At 45.2% G+C, this 14818-nt stretch overlaps 1 protein-coding gene across 1 annotated transcript in view; it reads right to left on the minus strand.

The window, feature by feature from the left end:
- Positions 1-403: 403 nt before the first annotated feature.
- The window catches only part of YME1L1 (YME1 like 1 ATPase), a 465708-nt gene continuing 451293 nt past the window's right edge, over positions 404-14818 (minus strand). The window contains exon 19 of the mRNA XM_086941610.1: positions 404-4279. Within this exon, the coding sequence (XP_086797736.1) occupies positions 4136-4279 (144 nt within the window). The 3' untranslated portion in view covers positions 404-4135. The remainder of the gene's footprint in view (positions 4280-14818) is intronic.

Raw genomic sequence — 14818 nt, forward strand, 5'->3', positions numbered from 1 at the left:
TCCTCAAAAGCATGGGCGAATAGGAGTTAAATGATGTAGTTATTATGAATTGTCGATTTGACCCTGCATGGTTTTGCATTATTAATCGTTGGGCTTGCTATACTGTTGTGCATGTACACTGTACTCCTGTGAAGTATGTTACTATGTGTCGTGCTGCAAAACATTTAATAAAGTTGGTTATTAACTCGGAACAAATACTTCTAGTATACCTAGATGGCCGCCAGGCACCTCTGGACATACAATTGCCTATATATTGTTGGGTCATGACCAAAATTTATTGATGAGCTGATCCAAAGTTAGAAAATAATTAGGAGTATTTGGTCATGGCAAAAAAAAGAGCAGCACTTCACCAGTGCATTATTCACGATACCTCTTATCAAAATATAAAATACCACAAAATAAATACGTAGAATAAAAGTTTTATTATTTCAAACAGGTTGCATTTTTTCCTTTCCTTGGTTTGCAGGCGGTTTTATTTTCACCACTCAACTTTCATTCCACGTTAGCTCTTACAAATGTTTGCAATACCAAATTAAGGAATTAATAAAATATTACATATCTGTATGCAAAGCAAAACATCATAAAAGGCCACATAAAAAAAAAACAAGTGAGCCTTCAGGTTTAAATTTATTTACAGCATTAAATATGTTTTTACACCTCAATTTACAGAAGGATATGGAAATTACATAGAGTAACAAACAGAAAAAGGCAATGCACACAGTATTTTCATTGCTAAAAAGTAACAAGGAGTACATTTTCAGAATGAAAAAACATGCAGCTCTCAATAACTCAGCTTCATCTATTAATCTCCTCAACATACCCACTACTAACATTCCTGTCATCGCAGCTCACACCTAGCACGGCCAACTGTTAAATATAGATGGATTGGAAACGGGAACTGTAAAAACACAACTAAATTATTTCTTTATAATCGTATTCAAATCACCTGTTCAGACCCTGCTGTGTACAGTTTGCTGAATCCACTGGTTGAGGCACAATTACGTTAGAATCTAAAAGGCAAACCCGGTAATGCAGATAATCTGCAACGGCTCATTCTAAAACGTTGTCTGAAAGTATTAGTTTATTAGTGGTACGACTCAAGAAATTACGATTATTTTATGGGACCGCCCATCTGCCAAAATTGTGTTTCGGTTTCCAGTAGTCAATGAAGTCTCCAGTAGATGTTCAAATCTGATGAATGAAAAACTTCAGCATCATTTTACTCAGGTAACTGGTAAAGGTAAGATGCCCTATTAAATGTCGGTTTACGCATAGATTCGCTCATCCTCATCAACATCTGAATAGTCTTCTCAGCTAGAATGACTACAGTAACCTTTTGAAAAGGTGAAAGACTCATACCACACACTGTGGTCGCTCAAACTCTAGCAGTAAATCACATTTTCCACAAAACCACCTTAAAGTTCCACATCAGATCAGCAAGAAGCAGTAGTATACATGGCAGCAATATATCACTTGCAATAATCGTGGGAAAAACTAGCATCATAAACACACAGTTAAATCTGGACATAAGCAAATGCAGAAAACCCCAACATGCACACAGGCCTACAACCAAATTGGAGACAGCAACCCTTTTATAATATATTGAAGCTGTTCATCCGGTGTCTTCCATGACTCTGGAATGGACCGAAGAGGTTCTGCAACTAAAAAGAATTCCGACTCCTGTCTCTCTACAGGTTTGTTTCAATCTGAGGTTCACCCACAAAAGGCTGGCGCGTCTCCCTTTTGAAGCTTTATACAGAGCCGATGGTAAAACGAAAGGAGGATACCCTTACGGCAGCATTGTCCGTGCTGGCTGCAATTAATTTAGGAGTTCAGTGAAGTGATATTAGGAGCAGAAATATTATTGAGCTTAAAGAGGTGTGCCTTTTCTTTTAAACCAAACAAAGTACAAAAGAACACCCCCGACACAGCAACAGATCATTGGCATTACTTTACTTGCTATTGTTTCCTCGAGAGCGAGTGCATCCTTTATTAGACTGCCATCCCCATTTCAAGTAGATTAGGGGCGGCAAATATTTTTGCTGGGGCTCGATACTCCCAAGTGTATGTGAGATGGGATCGGATAGTGTATATTGCACTGGAAGTGGGAAATCACACGTCCAAGATGGAAACTGGCTTGGTTGGGGGGGCCAATATACTGATATTGCTTTGCATTGGAGCAAGACTAGATGAAAATCTGCAGAGCCCCCAGGCACAGTCACAAGGTGATTGCAAACTCAGGATGAGGAGATGAGGAATGGTTTGCTCAGACTGCACTCCAACAATAATTGACTGCGCAGGATGAAGCATGCCCCAACAGGATCTAGCCACATGGCGCTACGTTAGACCTTTAAGTTTCAAGAGACAGACGAATTATCAATGCAAGTGTACAAAACTTAAAAAGCAAATGGTGAGGCTCAAACTCAATTGAAAACGATAAGCTCACTGCACATAGTAAATTACATGAGGGAGAAAGCCTCAAACTAGCACCAAATGAAATTAGCCAATCTCCTCAGACAATTTGAAAACTAGCTTAGCAGCTGAGGGGGTTCAGAAGGCCTAACAAACCAGGAGAAAAATATATATATATAATGAATATGGCCATGTAACAAAGGCTTTACAGGCTGATGTAGGGAAGAGCATGAACCTGAATCAAAAGGGAGCAGTTTGTAACTTTTCAAGTACGCAGTAGTACTCATTCGGTGAACATTGGGGTGGGTGGAGGGAGGAAAATCTGATACACCGCTCAACTCACTAACCAGCTCTTTAAAAATATTTATGAAAAAGAAGAAAAAGGATCTCCCTTTTATGGGGGGTTACAACGCATTTTATTTCCACAGTTAAATCCTTTTTTTCCACACATCTCCAATCCTTTGCATCAAAGCAATAAAGAGTACATTGGTGATTTATATGTCCTATTTGCAATGGTCGATGCAGTTTCCGAGGCACTGACAGATGACTGTTAGATATGGACAGAAAGAGTAAGGGGCTCACACACACATGCATACATACAAACACAAAATATTCACAGGCTGCTTAAATCCTTGCATCTAACACCACCTTTGCATGATCATGTCAGGATACCTGAAGCCACCAAGAAATCAAAAACAATGAGTAAAAAGACAACAACTTTCCACAAGTTTCCATAACGTTCTTTGTAGATAGGCGATCTTACACGGAGATAGTTCCTCTATACAGCTCTACTTTTTCGCCTAGAATGCTTTATTAAAAAATGTGATTATTTTATAAAATTAAAGTGGAACTTAATTGTAAAGCCAACTGTCATCACCACACCCCTCACTTCACAATCTGTTTTCAAATTGCCGAAGCTTAAGAGTTAGAAGAAACAATAATTTGAAAACGGAGTCATACAGGGTTGGATAGCAGCTGTGGCTATTAGGCAGGGTCGCTCTCTACAACCTACACAACATCACCCAGCCGAACCACCTTCTCTGGGTACTGGCAGGTCTGTGCAGATCAGCAAAGAGAAAGAAAGTATCACTTTGCTTCTGAAGCCACCTAGAAGTCTTGAACAGCTGAGGTGAAGATACCCAACGTAGAGAGAGGCTCATATGCCTTAAGGAAATGGCTGCTGGGCAGACGTGATGGCCAAAATCTTCAAAGTATTCATTCTCCAGACTAGGGCTTCAGTTAGTTTAAAAGCGCTACCAGCAAGTCCCTTAACAGAGATCTCTTACATTTAGTTTTTAACAAAGGTGGTTCCCTTTAACTGAAACCATAAATGATTCAGTTTAAGAGATACACTGGACAGCATTTTATTTCAAGCAAAAATGTTTTGAGGAAAACACGTTGGAGTGGTAGCATTTCTGAGCAAACTGAAGCACCAAAGCCACCACCACAATTACACATAAATGTAAGATGCTACTGAGGTCACCAAGACACTATGGGCAACGTCCTGAGAATTTCTTTGTGTGTGTATATCTCTTTTCGCCTGGACACTTACAATAGTCTTTTTTTAAATAAATGGCAAACTATGGAATTGTAACAACTATCTTGAGTTCAGCATTTGGGTGTACTTAGAAGGGGAATGAACATACATTGCAGAAACAACGCTTTACAATGCACTGCAAGAGTGACATAGTTCTATGGACAAGAAACCCTATACGGGCATATATCATCGCACTTCCAGTTTTTTCCCCTCAAGGATCATCCGGATTTCTTTGGCATCCAAAGTCTCATAGGTTAGCAATGCTTCCGCTAAGGTTTTGTGCTCCTTGGCGCGTGTTTTCAAGATTGCTTGAGCTCGTTCATATGAATCCTGAGAAGATAAAAAATATAAATGAAATGTTAGGAGGAGGATTTCACTTAGAAAGCTTCGGTAACATTTCAGTATATTGGGGCATCTCACCTGAGACGCAAACAAAAGCAGACACTTATAAATACGTGGAAGTAAGGAATGTCTTGATATCTTTGTGATGCTAATAGGGGGGTTCCTGGTGAATCAATACAAAAGACAGCATTTACATTTGAAGCACCTAGCAATAAAAAAGCCTCTATAAAAAGGAGACATCACAAACCATATTAATTCTGTAAATGCGCCCATAGTTTCCTTTTCTAACAAACTTGCGGGATTCCTTCCGTCGGATCGAAGGGCAAAAATTGCATTTTGGTAGCATATGTAAAGCTTTACATAAGTAGAACTTTACAACTCCCCCATGTGGCGCTGATTTCAATCCGAGTACCGTGCTAGCATATCAGGATGTTTCTGATGACAGCATGACAAAGAAAGGTGCAGAAGTATCTGAACAAAACAACATAGCATGAGAGTACCCTAGACTACTCCACTATGTATAGCGTAAGCACTAAAAGAAACTGGTTCCCGAGCAGTTATTAGCCCCAGTGCTTCACCAACAAGGCAGCTGGGACAGCCGAGGCCTGTGAACATTCAACCTGGAAGCGGCGTCAGATTGCGTCGAACGGAGCAAGCACAGGACATGGAATAAGGAACAGGCGGTGAAAGGACATTCTGTCTTCACTCGAGGTACTGCACAGAGAGACTACATAGAAAGCTGATAAAATAAAAGATACTCAGAAGAGAGCTGGCCGAAAAATAAATTGTTATAAGTCAATCAATCCATCAATCAATCAATCAGGGGTTTATAAAGCGCGCTACTCACCGGTGAGGGTCTCAAAGTGCTGGGGGGAGGGGAAGGAGGGGTGCAGCTTAGGTGTTGGGGGGAGGGAAAGGAGGGGTGCAGCTTTAGGTGGACAAGAAGTAGACACCAAGGTTTGTTTTTGTGGCTAAACAATGCACATAACGGCTTTACGTAAATGAAACAATAGCCAGAAGAATCCAAATACAGCCAAAAAGGACTAGGCACTGGCAAAGCAATAAGTCTGGCATGCGTTTTCAATCTCGACTAAAACAAAGAAAAATAAAGATTGCTTTCAGTGTACAATGGGATCAGTGTGATAAATATTGTAATGCTTAACCCCTTCGACACTCATGACGAGCTCAGCTCGTCATGATATAGCCCTCTCATACACTCATGACGAGCTGAGCTCGTCATGAACAATGGGATTTCCAATTCTTCAGCACCGGAGGAGAATGGCATCAGCATCGATGGTGTTAAGGAGTCACTGTATCTTTCAGTTGCAAATTAGTTCCTCATGCATTCCGATGCAGGGAGGTGATATGATAAACTGCATTAAATCAATAGCTTAACATCCTGAGTGATTACATCACAGGCCTTCCACTCAGAGTCATTTCATCGCGGGTAAGTTTTACGATCATTAGTACCTTAGTGTTAATTGTGCAAATTTTTAAATGTTGGTAATATATTCGTTCACTAGTGCCACTGGAATTATGTGGCAGAGGAGGACCAAAATATGCAGAATAGTAGACTACATTTGGCCATGTAGGAAGCTGGCTCTTTATAAAAAATAAATCTGATATACCATATAGAGTTCAGGGGTTCCCTTATGAGTGGATAGGGCTTGCTATGCAAAAGAAAGTGCTACTTTAGGGGGTAGTGTGGTTGAGTAGCCTTAGGCTTAACAAAGAGGACTGCAAGACATTTTCAAATACACACAATGATCAATAAATGACAACACGACCCAAGAAGGTGATCCCACACAAATTTATAAAAATAGCAAGTATCTTTATATAGGTTTCAGCATCAGAGGAAAATTGTTCAGGTACGTACATTTATAAATATAAATTCTTTGCAGTTCAAAATGTGGACAGTGTATTTTTTTAGTTCAGCAAAATTTTATCCTATTGAAGAAAGAAAAAGATCTGTAAACCGGTACAGTACATCAACTAACAGGACGAATTTCCAGGAGTTAAGGCGAGTGGTAGGCAAGGTCCAAGGCAGCACCAGCAGTACACCACCACGAGGCCGGCCAGGTGCAGGGTGCAGGGTGCAAAACAGCGTTGGGAGCCCAATGCATTACAATGCGGTTTGGTCACTGTGATGAAAGGCTGCAGGCTCTAGCTAGGAAGCCAGATGGGCTAAACCAGCAAGTGTGTTCATGCTTTGCGATGCTCTGGGTGGGTGGCGAGAAGGGGGGTTTGGCGGTTCTGGAGGCCTCAGAGTCTTTTCTTTAGTGTTCCTTCTGAACAGGTTTCCTGTTCTTGGGACATCTTGACCTTTATTGAAGGCAGGAAGTCCTCCCAGGTTTTGGAGGCACAAGAGCTGCAGGATAATACGTCTTTGGCACAGTTTTGAGAACGAACAGCAGACAGCCTGGCAGTCTTCTGCTTTCACGGTTCTTCAGTGTCCTCCTTCGCAGGTCGTCAGGATCTGGATCTCTGGTGCCAGGGACTCCCTTAAATACAGACTGTAGGGGCATTAGGGGAGTGTAGAGTAGTAGCCAATGGGCTACTAACCCTTGGGGGTCACTACGCCCCTATATGACCACTTCCTATCGAAAGTGGGTATAACCCTGTTCCAGAATTCCTAAGTATGCCATCACAAAGACAGCTACTTCTGAAAAATCGTGACCACTCAAAGTAGCCTACCATAGGGGTGGTACTGGCCTGTAGGTGGTACGCCTAACTGACCAGCTAATTTTCCCAACAGTGCAGGTGCCAAGAGGGCTCTGGACGAGGGGGCTTGAGACTAATCAGCAGGTCATCCAATGGAAGGGGGCATTACACCCTCGTCCCGCACAGGCTTTTGTTCTGGGTCTCCTATGGGGAAAGGCTCTCACCCTAGGAGGTCGGAAGAGAGTCTTGGGTTGTAGGATGGCAGAAACCAGTCAGCAAACACACGAGAGGCAGGTAGGTTTTCAGGGAGCACCTCTGAGGTGCCCTCTGGGTGCAAGTGTTGGTAAATCCAACACTGGCATCAGTGTGAGTTTACCAATGCTAGATTTTTGATACCAAACATCCATATTTTCGGTGAAATCATCATGTAGCTGGAGAACTTGTTGGCTTCACTGGTCACTTGCACTGGCAGTAATGGAAATGACCAGCACATGAGCATTTCTGCTTATGCAGGTATGCCCTCATGTGTACTAAAAACCTTACCTTAGCGCTGTCCGGTCTGCTTTAGGGGTGACTTACAAGTATCACATGCAGTGGTAGGGGACATAGAACACAGACGTTTTTCTGCACCAAGACACGCAGCCTGCAATGGAAGCCTTGCATGTGCTTGGTGAGGGGTCCATTAGGGTGCCACAGTTCGTGCTGCTGCCCTTAGAGGTCCTCTTTAGCATTACAGGCTCTAGGTACCAGGAGTACATTTACTATGGACCTACAGAGTGCTAAAGGTTTTGCCAATCGGGGAATCAAATCGAATATGCTACTTACCAGTATGCATCTGTTCTTGGCATGTAGGGCTGCTGACATTCATATCTGTGCATAGATCGCGCCTAGTGTTGGGTCCGGATGATCGCACAGTGTTGTCCTGGAAGAGTCTTCGAAGTATCACGAGATAGGTGGCTCCTCCCCTGGACTACAGTGCGCATGGGCATCGACTCCATCCCCAGATTGTTTCTAGCCATTGCGGCAAAGATGGAGTGTAACACCGTGAGTGATGACCATGCTAAGAGTAATTATGAGTGCTGCAGCCGCCACAGGCGCCGGGGAGGAGGGCGGGCGATATGAATGTCAGCAGCCCTACATGCCAAGAACAGATGCATACTGGTAAGTAGCATATTCGGTTTGAGGCATGTGGGCTGCTGAATTCATATCTGTGCATAGAATACATAGCAGTCCCTCCCTTAGCGGCGGCCTCCTTTGCCAGCTGCAGCAGTTTGAAAAAGTGTTTTTAGAACAGCCTGCCCTACAGCTGCCTGCTGTTTGGAGTGCACATCTACACAGTAGTGTTTAGTAAATGTGTGTGTGGTAGACCATATGGCTGCTCTACATATGTCCTCTAAAGGAATATTTCCAAGGAAAGCCATGGAGGCCCCCAACTTTCGGGTGGAGTGGGCCCGTGGGGGGACCGTTAAAGTGCGCTTGGTTTTTTCATAGCAGATCTGAATGCACTCAACGATCCACCTGGCTATACCTGCTTTGGAAATGGGGTTGCCTTTGTGTTGTGGAGAAAAGGCAAGAAAAAGTTGTTTCGTTTTCCTGAAATCTTTGGTCCTATCAATGTAGTACATCAAAGCTCTCTTGACGTCTAGTGTGTGGAGCATCCTCTCCGCCACTTGCTCAGGATTTTGGAAGAACACAGGCAGTTCAATAGTCTGATTGATATGGAACTGTGAAACTACCTTAGGAAGAAATTTAGTGTTAGTGCGAAGCACCACCCTGTTGGAGTGAATTTGCATGAATGGCTCTTGGATAGTTAGTGCCTGGAGTTCACGAAAGCATCGCAGCAATGTAATCGCTATCAGGAAAGCCACTTTCCACGTCAAGAATTGAATCTCGCAGGAATGTAGAGGCTCAAAAGGTGGACCCATCAGTCTGGTGAGGACCACATTCAGGTTCCATTCAGGAGCCGGCGGGGTCCGGTGAGGAATGACTGGTTTGAGTCCTTCCAGAAAAGCTTTAATGGCAGGCACTCTGAAAAGTGAGAGGTGCTGCCTGTTTTGTAGATAAGCTGCCATTGCGGACAAATGTATACGAATGGAAGCATAGGCCAGATTGCATTTGTATAGATGTAAAAGATAACAAACGATGTTTTGAGTAGACGCGTCTAGCGGGTCAATGTTGTGGTCCGTACAATAAATGACAAACCCCTTCCATTTCGCCGCATAGCATGCTCTGGTGGTGGGCTTTCTTGCCTCCCTTAGGATATCCATACAGTCTGGAGGCAAATTGAGGTAGCCAAATTCTAAGACCTCAGGAGCCAGATCGCCAGGTTGAGCTGTTGCAGATCTGGGTGCTGAATGTCGCCATGGCTCTGCGTCAAAAGCCTGGGTGTGAGGTGCAGCCTTTGATGCGGTTCCGCAGATAGTTCTAGAAACGTGGTGTACCATGGTTGGCGTGCCCACGTTGGAGCAACCAGGATGAGCGATATCGAGTGTTGCTTCAGCTTGCGTGCCACCAGCGGTATCAGAGGCGCTGGAGGAAAAGCGTACGCAAATCTGCCTGACCAGTTCATCCATATCGCATTGCCCTGTGACTGCGGATGTGGGAACCTGGCGGCGAAGCTTTGGCATTTAGCGTTTTCCCTTTTGGCGAACAGGTCTATCAATGGATGACCCCACTGCTGGAAGTACGGTTGGAGTACTGATGGATGTATCTCCCACTCATGCAATTGGTGGCTGTACCTGCTGAGCAGGTCTGCCATCTGATTGTCCTTGCCTGGGAGGTGTTCTGCCATGAGGAAGATGTTCCTCTGAATGGCCCACTTCCACATGCTCTGAGCCAGATGAGACAACTGTGGAGAGTGTGTTCCTCCCTGTTTCTGAATGTAGTACATGGCTGTCATGTTGTCCGTCCGGATCAACACGACCTTGTTGCACAGATGTACTTTGAATGCCTTCATAGCCATGAAGATAGCCATCAGCTCTAGAAGGTTGATGTGCATCTTTTTTTGCTGCGTTGTCCATAGTCCCTGCACTGTGTAGGGGAGTACATGAGCTCCCCAACCCTGGAGAGATGCGTCCGTCAGTATAATCTGTGGCACAGGCTCCTGGAACGGTCGTTCCTTGCAAAGGTTTTGTGGATTCCACCAATGCAGAGAGTTGTATGCACGACCGGTTACCAACACTAGGTCTTTCAACTGTCCGTGAGCCAGATTCCACTGACGTGCTAAGGACTCCTGAAGCGGACGCATATGTAGTCTCGCGTGCAGGACTATGTAGATGCAGGAGGCCATCATGCCTATCAACTGCATAAACACTCGTGCCTGAAGCGAGTGTTGAGGCCTGAATTTCTGTATCAGCGATTAAATGCTGCTGATCCTCACTGAATTTGGCTGTGCTTTGGCTGCCAGAGTGTCCATTGTTGCGCCCAGATACTGCCGTATGTGGGCGGGTTGAAGGTGAGACTTCGGGTAATTCAGTGAGAATCCCAGATTGTGAAGAAGGTGAATGGTGTGGGACATGTGGGCGGCACACTGCTGGGCCGACTTTACCTGGATAAGCCAGTCGTCCAGATAAGGGTAGACGTGAATGTTTTGTCTCCGTAGGTGTGCCGCCACTGTCGCCAGGCACTTTGTAAACACCTTGGGTGCCGTTGTTACTCCAAAAGGGAGGACCTTGAATTGGTAATGCTGATTTTGAATGGTGAATCTGAGGTATTTTCTGTGTGACGGGTGTAGCGGAATATGAAAGTATGCATCCTTCAGATCTAATGTTGCGAGGAAATCTCCCTGACTGAGCAACAGCAGAACCTGCTGCAGTGTTAGCATGTGAAAGTGTTCTGACAGCATGTACTGATTGAGGGGTCTGAGGTCCAGTATGAGTCTGAGGGACCCGTCCTTTTTTGGGATCAAGAAGTACAGCGAGTACACCCCTGTACCTCTTTCTTCCACAGGCACGAGCTCGATTGCTCCTTTTTTGCAGCATGACGAGTACCTCCTGCTGCAATAAGTGCAAATGCTCTGTGGACATAGGACGGTGTCTTGGGGGTATGTTGGGTAGAGTGGATGTTAACTCCAGACAATAACCGTACTGGATAAGCTCTGTGACCCACCTGTCTGTGGTGATGGACTTCCAGACTGGCAGGAACTGTTGGGAGTCTCCCCCCGACCGGTGTTGTATGGTCGTGGGGCAGTGACAAGGCGTCACTGTTTGTTAGTGGCGGAGGATCTGGAGCTGTTTCCACGACCTCTGCCTTTGGCGCTGTTTCCACGATAGCCACCTCTACTTTGTTTGGTGTATGTGGTTTGCGCGCCACCTTTATTGTACTGTGTTTGCTGGGACAGCTGGCCTCTGGAAACACCTCTATTGCCTGAGCGACGAAAAGAACCACCCCTGAACTGCTGCGAGTGGAGAGCCCCCATAGACTTTGCAGTCTCAGTGTCCTCCTTGATTTTTTCCAAGGTGGTGTCCACCTCTGGGCCAAATAAATGATCAGGGTTTACTGGCTGATTTAGAATGGTGGTCTGTATCTCTGGCTTGAACCCGGAGATTCTGAGCCAGGCATGTCGCCTCAACATGACACTAGTGTTAACGGCTCTGGCCGCGGTGTCTGCTGCGTCCAGTGCACATTTGATAGAAGCATTTGAGATGAGCTTCTCTCCCTGTATGAGCATCTCAGCCGCCTCTTTATATTCATCTGGCAGGTGCTGTAACAGGGTCTCCAGTGTGTCGTAATGGGCCCTGTCATACCTGGCTAAGAGTGCCTGAGTGTTTGAAATGCACCAGATATTGGCCGCTTGAGCTGCCACCCTTTCCCCCGATGCCTCTAGCACCTTAGATTCTTTATCAGGGGGAGGAGCATCACCCGTTGTTTGAGAGTTAGCCCACTTCCGGGCATTAGAAACAACCAGAGAGTCCAACGGCAACTGTCCCTTAATGTAGGTAGGGTCCCCAGGCACTGGTTTGCACTTTTTTTTCAATCCTGGAGTTTATCACCCTGGCCCTTGTAGGCTCCTTAAATATCTCCCCAGCATGTTTCAAGACACCCTTCAGCATAGGCAGAGTCTTGACAGTCCTCTCTAAGGTGGAAAAGGTGTCGAACAGAAAATCAACTTCAATAGGGTCAGCATGGAGCTGGACATCATGATTCTTGGCCGCCCTTTCAATAAGCGCATTAAACGCCGCTGAATCCTCAGTAGGCGATGTTTTCACAGTATACACATGAGTGTCTGGGGCAGTGTGTGGATCCCCTGGGTCAGCAGCATCTGCCCAGGGTTCATTATTATCTTCAGGATCAGTGTCCACAGGATAGTTGTACTCCTCATTGTCACCTTCCCCTGTTTCCACATCTGAATAAGTGGGCGAGACATCTTGGCCACGTGGAGATATCGGTTCCACAAGAACAGGTGCTGTAGAAGAATCCTTCTTCTTTTTCAATGGAATTCTATACGACTCAATAGGCTGTTCCGGGGCGATCTTTCGTTTATAAATAGAAAGTCTGCCTGTATCGGCATCGATGAACTGTTCCTGCTGCTCTTCAAGCGAGGGTTGTCGATGCTTTGCTGCCGGTACCACCGTTGTGGGCTTCGGCCCCGTGGACACCTTTTTGGGCGCTTAGACGGCCATCTTAGGGACGAAGGCGTTTGGCACCACTTTCGGCGGTAGCGTGAAGTGGATGGGCGCCGACGTCTTTTCAGGTTTATCGGCAGGCTTTGGAGGGGGAGTATCCTTTATTTATTTATTTATTTTTAACATTTAGTATAGCGCGAACAAATGCCCGGAGGCGTCTCGGCGCTGTAAACTGCAGGCTCTCCTAACTTTGGCTTCTGGACTCTAGAGGTTAAACAGCCATGTTTTTAGCTGCTTCCTGAATATAAACAAATTAGGGCTGGATCTTATAGTTTGCGGGAGTGTGTTCCACAATTTCGGGGCAGCCACCAAGAAGCGTCTGTCTCCCCAGTTAACCAATCTAGTGCGTGGTACTACCAGATCGTTCATCTTTGCGGACCGAAGTGGCCGAGAAGGCTGATATGGGATAAGATGATCTCTCAGAAATTGTGGGGCCTGTTGGTGTAGTGTTTTATATACAATGCACAAGGTTTTAAATTTTATTCGGTTTTTTACAGGCAGCCAGTGAAGATCTCTCAGGGTGTTCGTTATTGGCTTAAATCTCGGAACACCTGAGAGTAACCTGGCCGCCGCGTTCTGTACAAGTTGCATTTTTTTAATAACTCTAATTTGAGCGTTGGCAAACAAGCCATTACAATAGTCTAGTGCCGACAATACAAGGGCACTTATCAGGGTTCTACCCACAGAATCAGGGAGAAATGGTAGGATCTTTCTTACCAGGCGTAGTTTATAAAAAGCTGCCGAGGTAGTCTGGTAGGCATGGGTCATAAAATTCAAGTTATCGTCGAAGGTGACACCTAGGTTTCTCACTTTCGCAGTTGGTTTAGGCACGGCTCCAAAAGATGGTGGCCACCATGCCGGGGACCAGCTAGGACTAAGGCGACCAAACACTACCACCTCTGTTTTTTCAGAGTTCAGCTTTAGGCGGCTTCCGGACATCCATCGTCCGATAGCCAGCAGTCCTGCCTTAAAGCTTTCTGCCACTGCTTCCCCATCATCCCTGACCGTCAGGATCAACTGGGTGTCGTCAGCATATGAGGTAAGGTTCATCCCATGCGCTTTGATGGTGTTTGCGAGGTCCGACACATAGATATTGAAGAGTGTCGGACTCAGGGATGAACCTTGGGGTACCCCACATGGGAGGGACAACTCCGTTGACTCGAATTGTCCCAAGGCGACCGCCTGAGATCTGTCCGCCAGGAACGATGCCAGCAATTTCTTGGCCAGGCCACTAACGCCCATCCCCTCGACACGGTCGACCAAGATCTTATGATCGACCGTGTCGAAGGCGGCCGACAGGTCTAGAAGAACCAAAAGTGCTGAACCCCCCTGATCTCGAATCAGACGAATATCCTCCGCTGCCTTAATGAGGGCTGTCTCTGTACCATGAAACTTACGGAATCCGAATTGCGTTTCATCGAGCAGCTGATTTTGCTCGATGAACTCCGCAAGTTGAGTATTCATGGCTTTTTCTGCCACTTTGGCTAGGAATGGGAGGTTAGCAATGGGCCTATAATTTTTTTGCTCTGCTTTGTCTAGGCCCTCTTTTTTCAAGAGTGGCTTTAGTAAAGTTTTCTTTAGAGGGATGGGAAAAGTTCCAGTACAGAACATTCGGTTGCAGATGTGAGTTATGGCCGGGATCAGGATATCCATTAAAGGGCGTATGGTGTTCAATGGGCATGGGTCCAGTGCCGAGCCGGATTTAATGGATTTGATAATTTCCTGGGTTTGACTATCCGAAATTGCCGCAAATTGCGAGAATGTTTTATCGGTCTTTGGCCTCCTTAAATCGTTACTTTTTAGATGTTCAGATGACGTGAATGACGTGAAGATGTCATTTACTTTAGTAAAGAAATAGGAGGCAATTGAATCACAAAACTTTTGTGAGGCTGGGGGATGTAAATCAGGAGTAGCTCCTGCCAGCTGTTTGGTTATATCAAAGAGCTTTTTATTGGAGTTACTACATTTCTCAATTTGCTCCTTATAATATTTCTTTTTGGTTTCCAGGATCAATAGTTTGTACTGTGTTAACAGCTTCTTGTACTCATCTTTACTTTCCTCATCATAATTTTTCCTCCAGTGCCTCTCCCTATTTCTACACAGCTGTTTATGTTTTTTAAGTTCCTCCGTATACCAGGGAGCCGAAGGAGCACTTCTGTTTTTGGACCTTCGTTTTATAGGTACTAATTCATTAGTCGCATGGACCAACCAGTCTTGATACTGCGAGGCCGCTGTCTCTGGG

The sequence above is a fragment of the Lissotriton vulgaris genome, chromosome 10, assembly GCF_964263255.1.
Source record: "Lissotriton vulgaris chromosome 10, aLisVul1.2, whole genome shotgun sequence".
NCBI classification, from domain to species: domain Eukaryota; kingdom Metazoa; phylum Chordata; class Amphibia; order Caudata; family Salamandridae; genus Lissotriton; species Lissotriton vulgaris.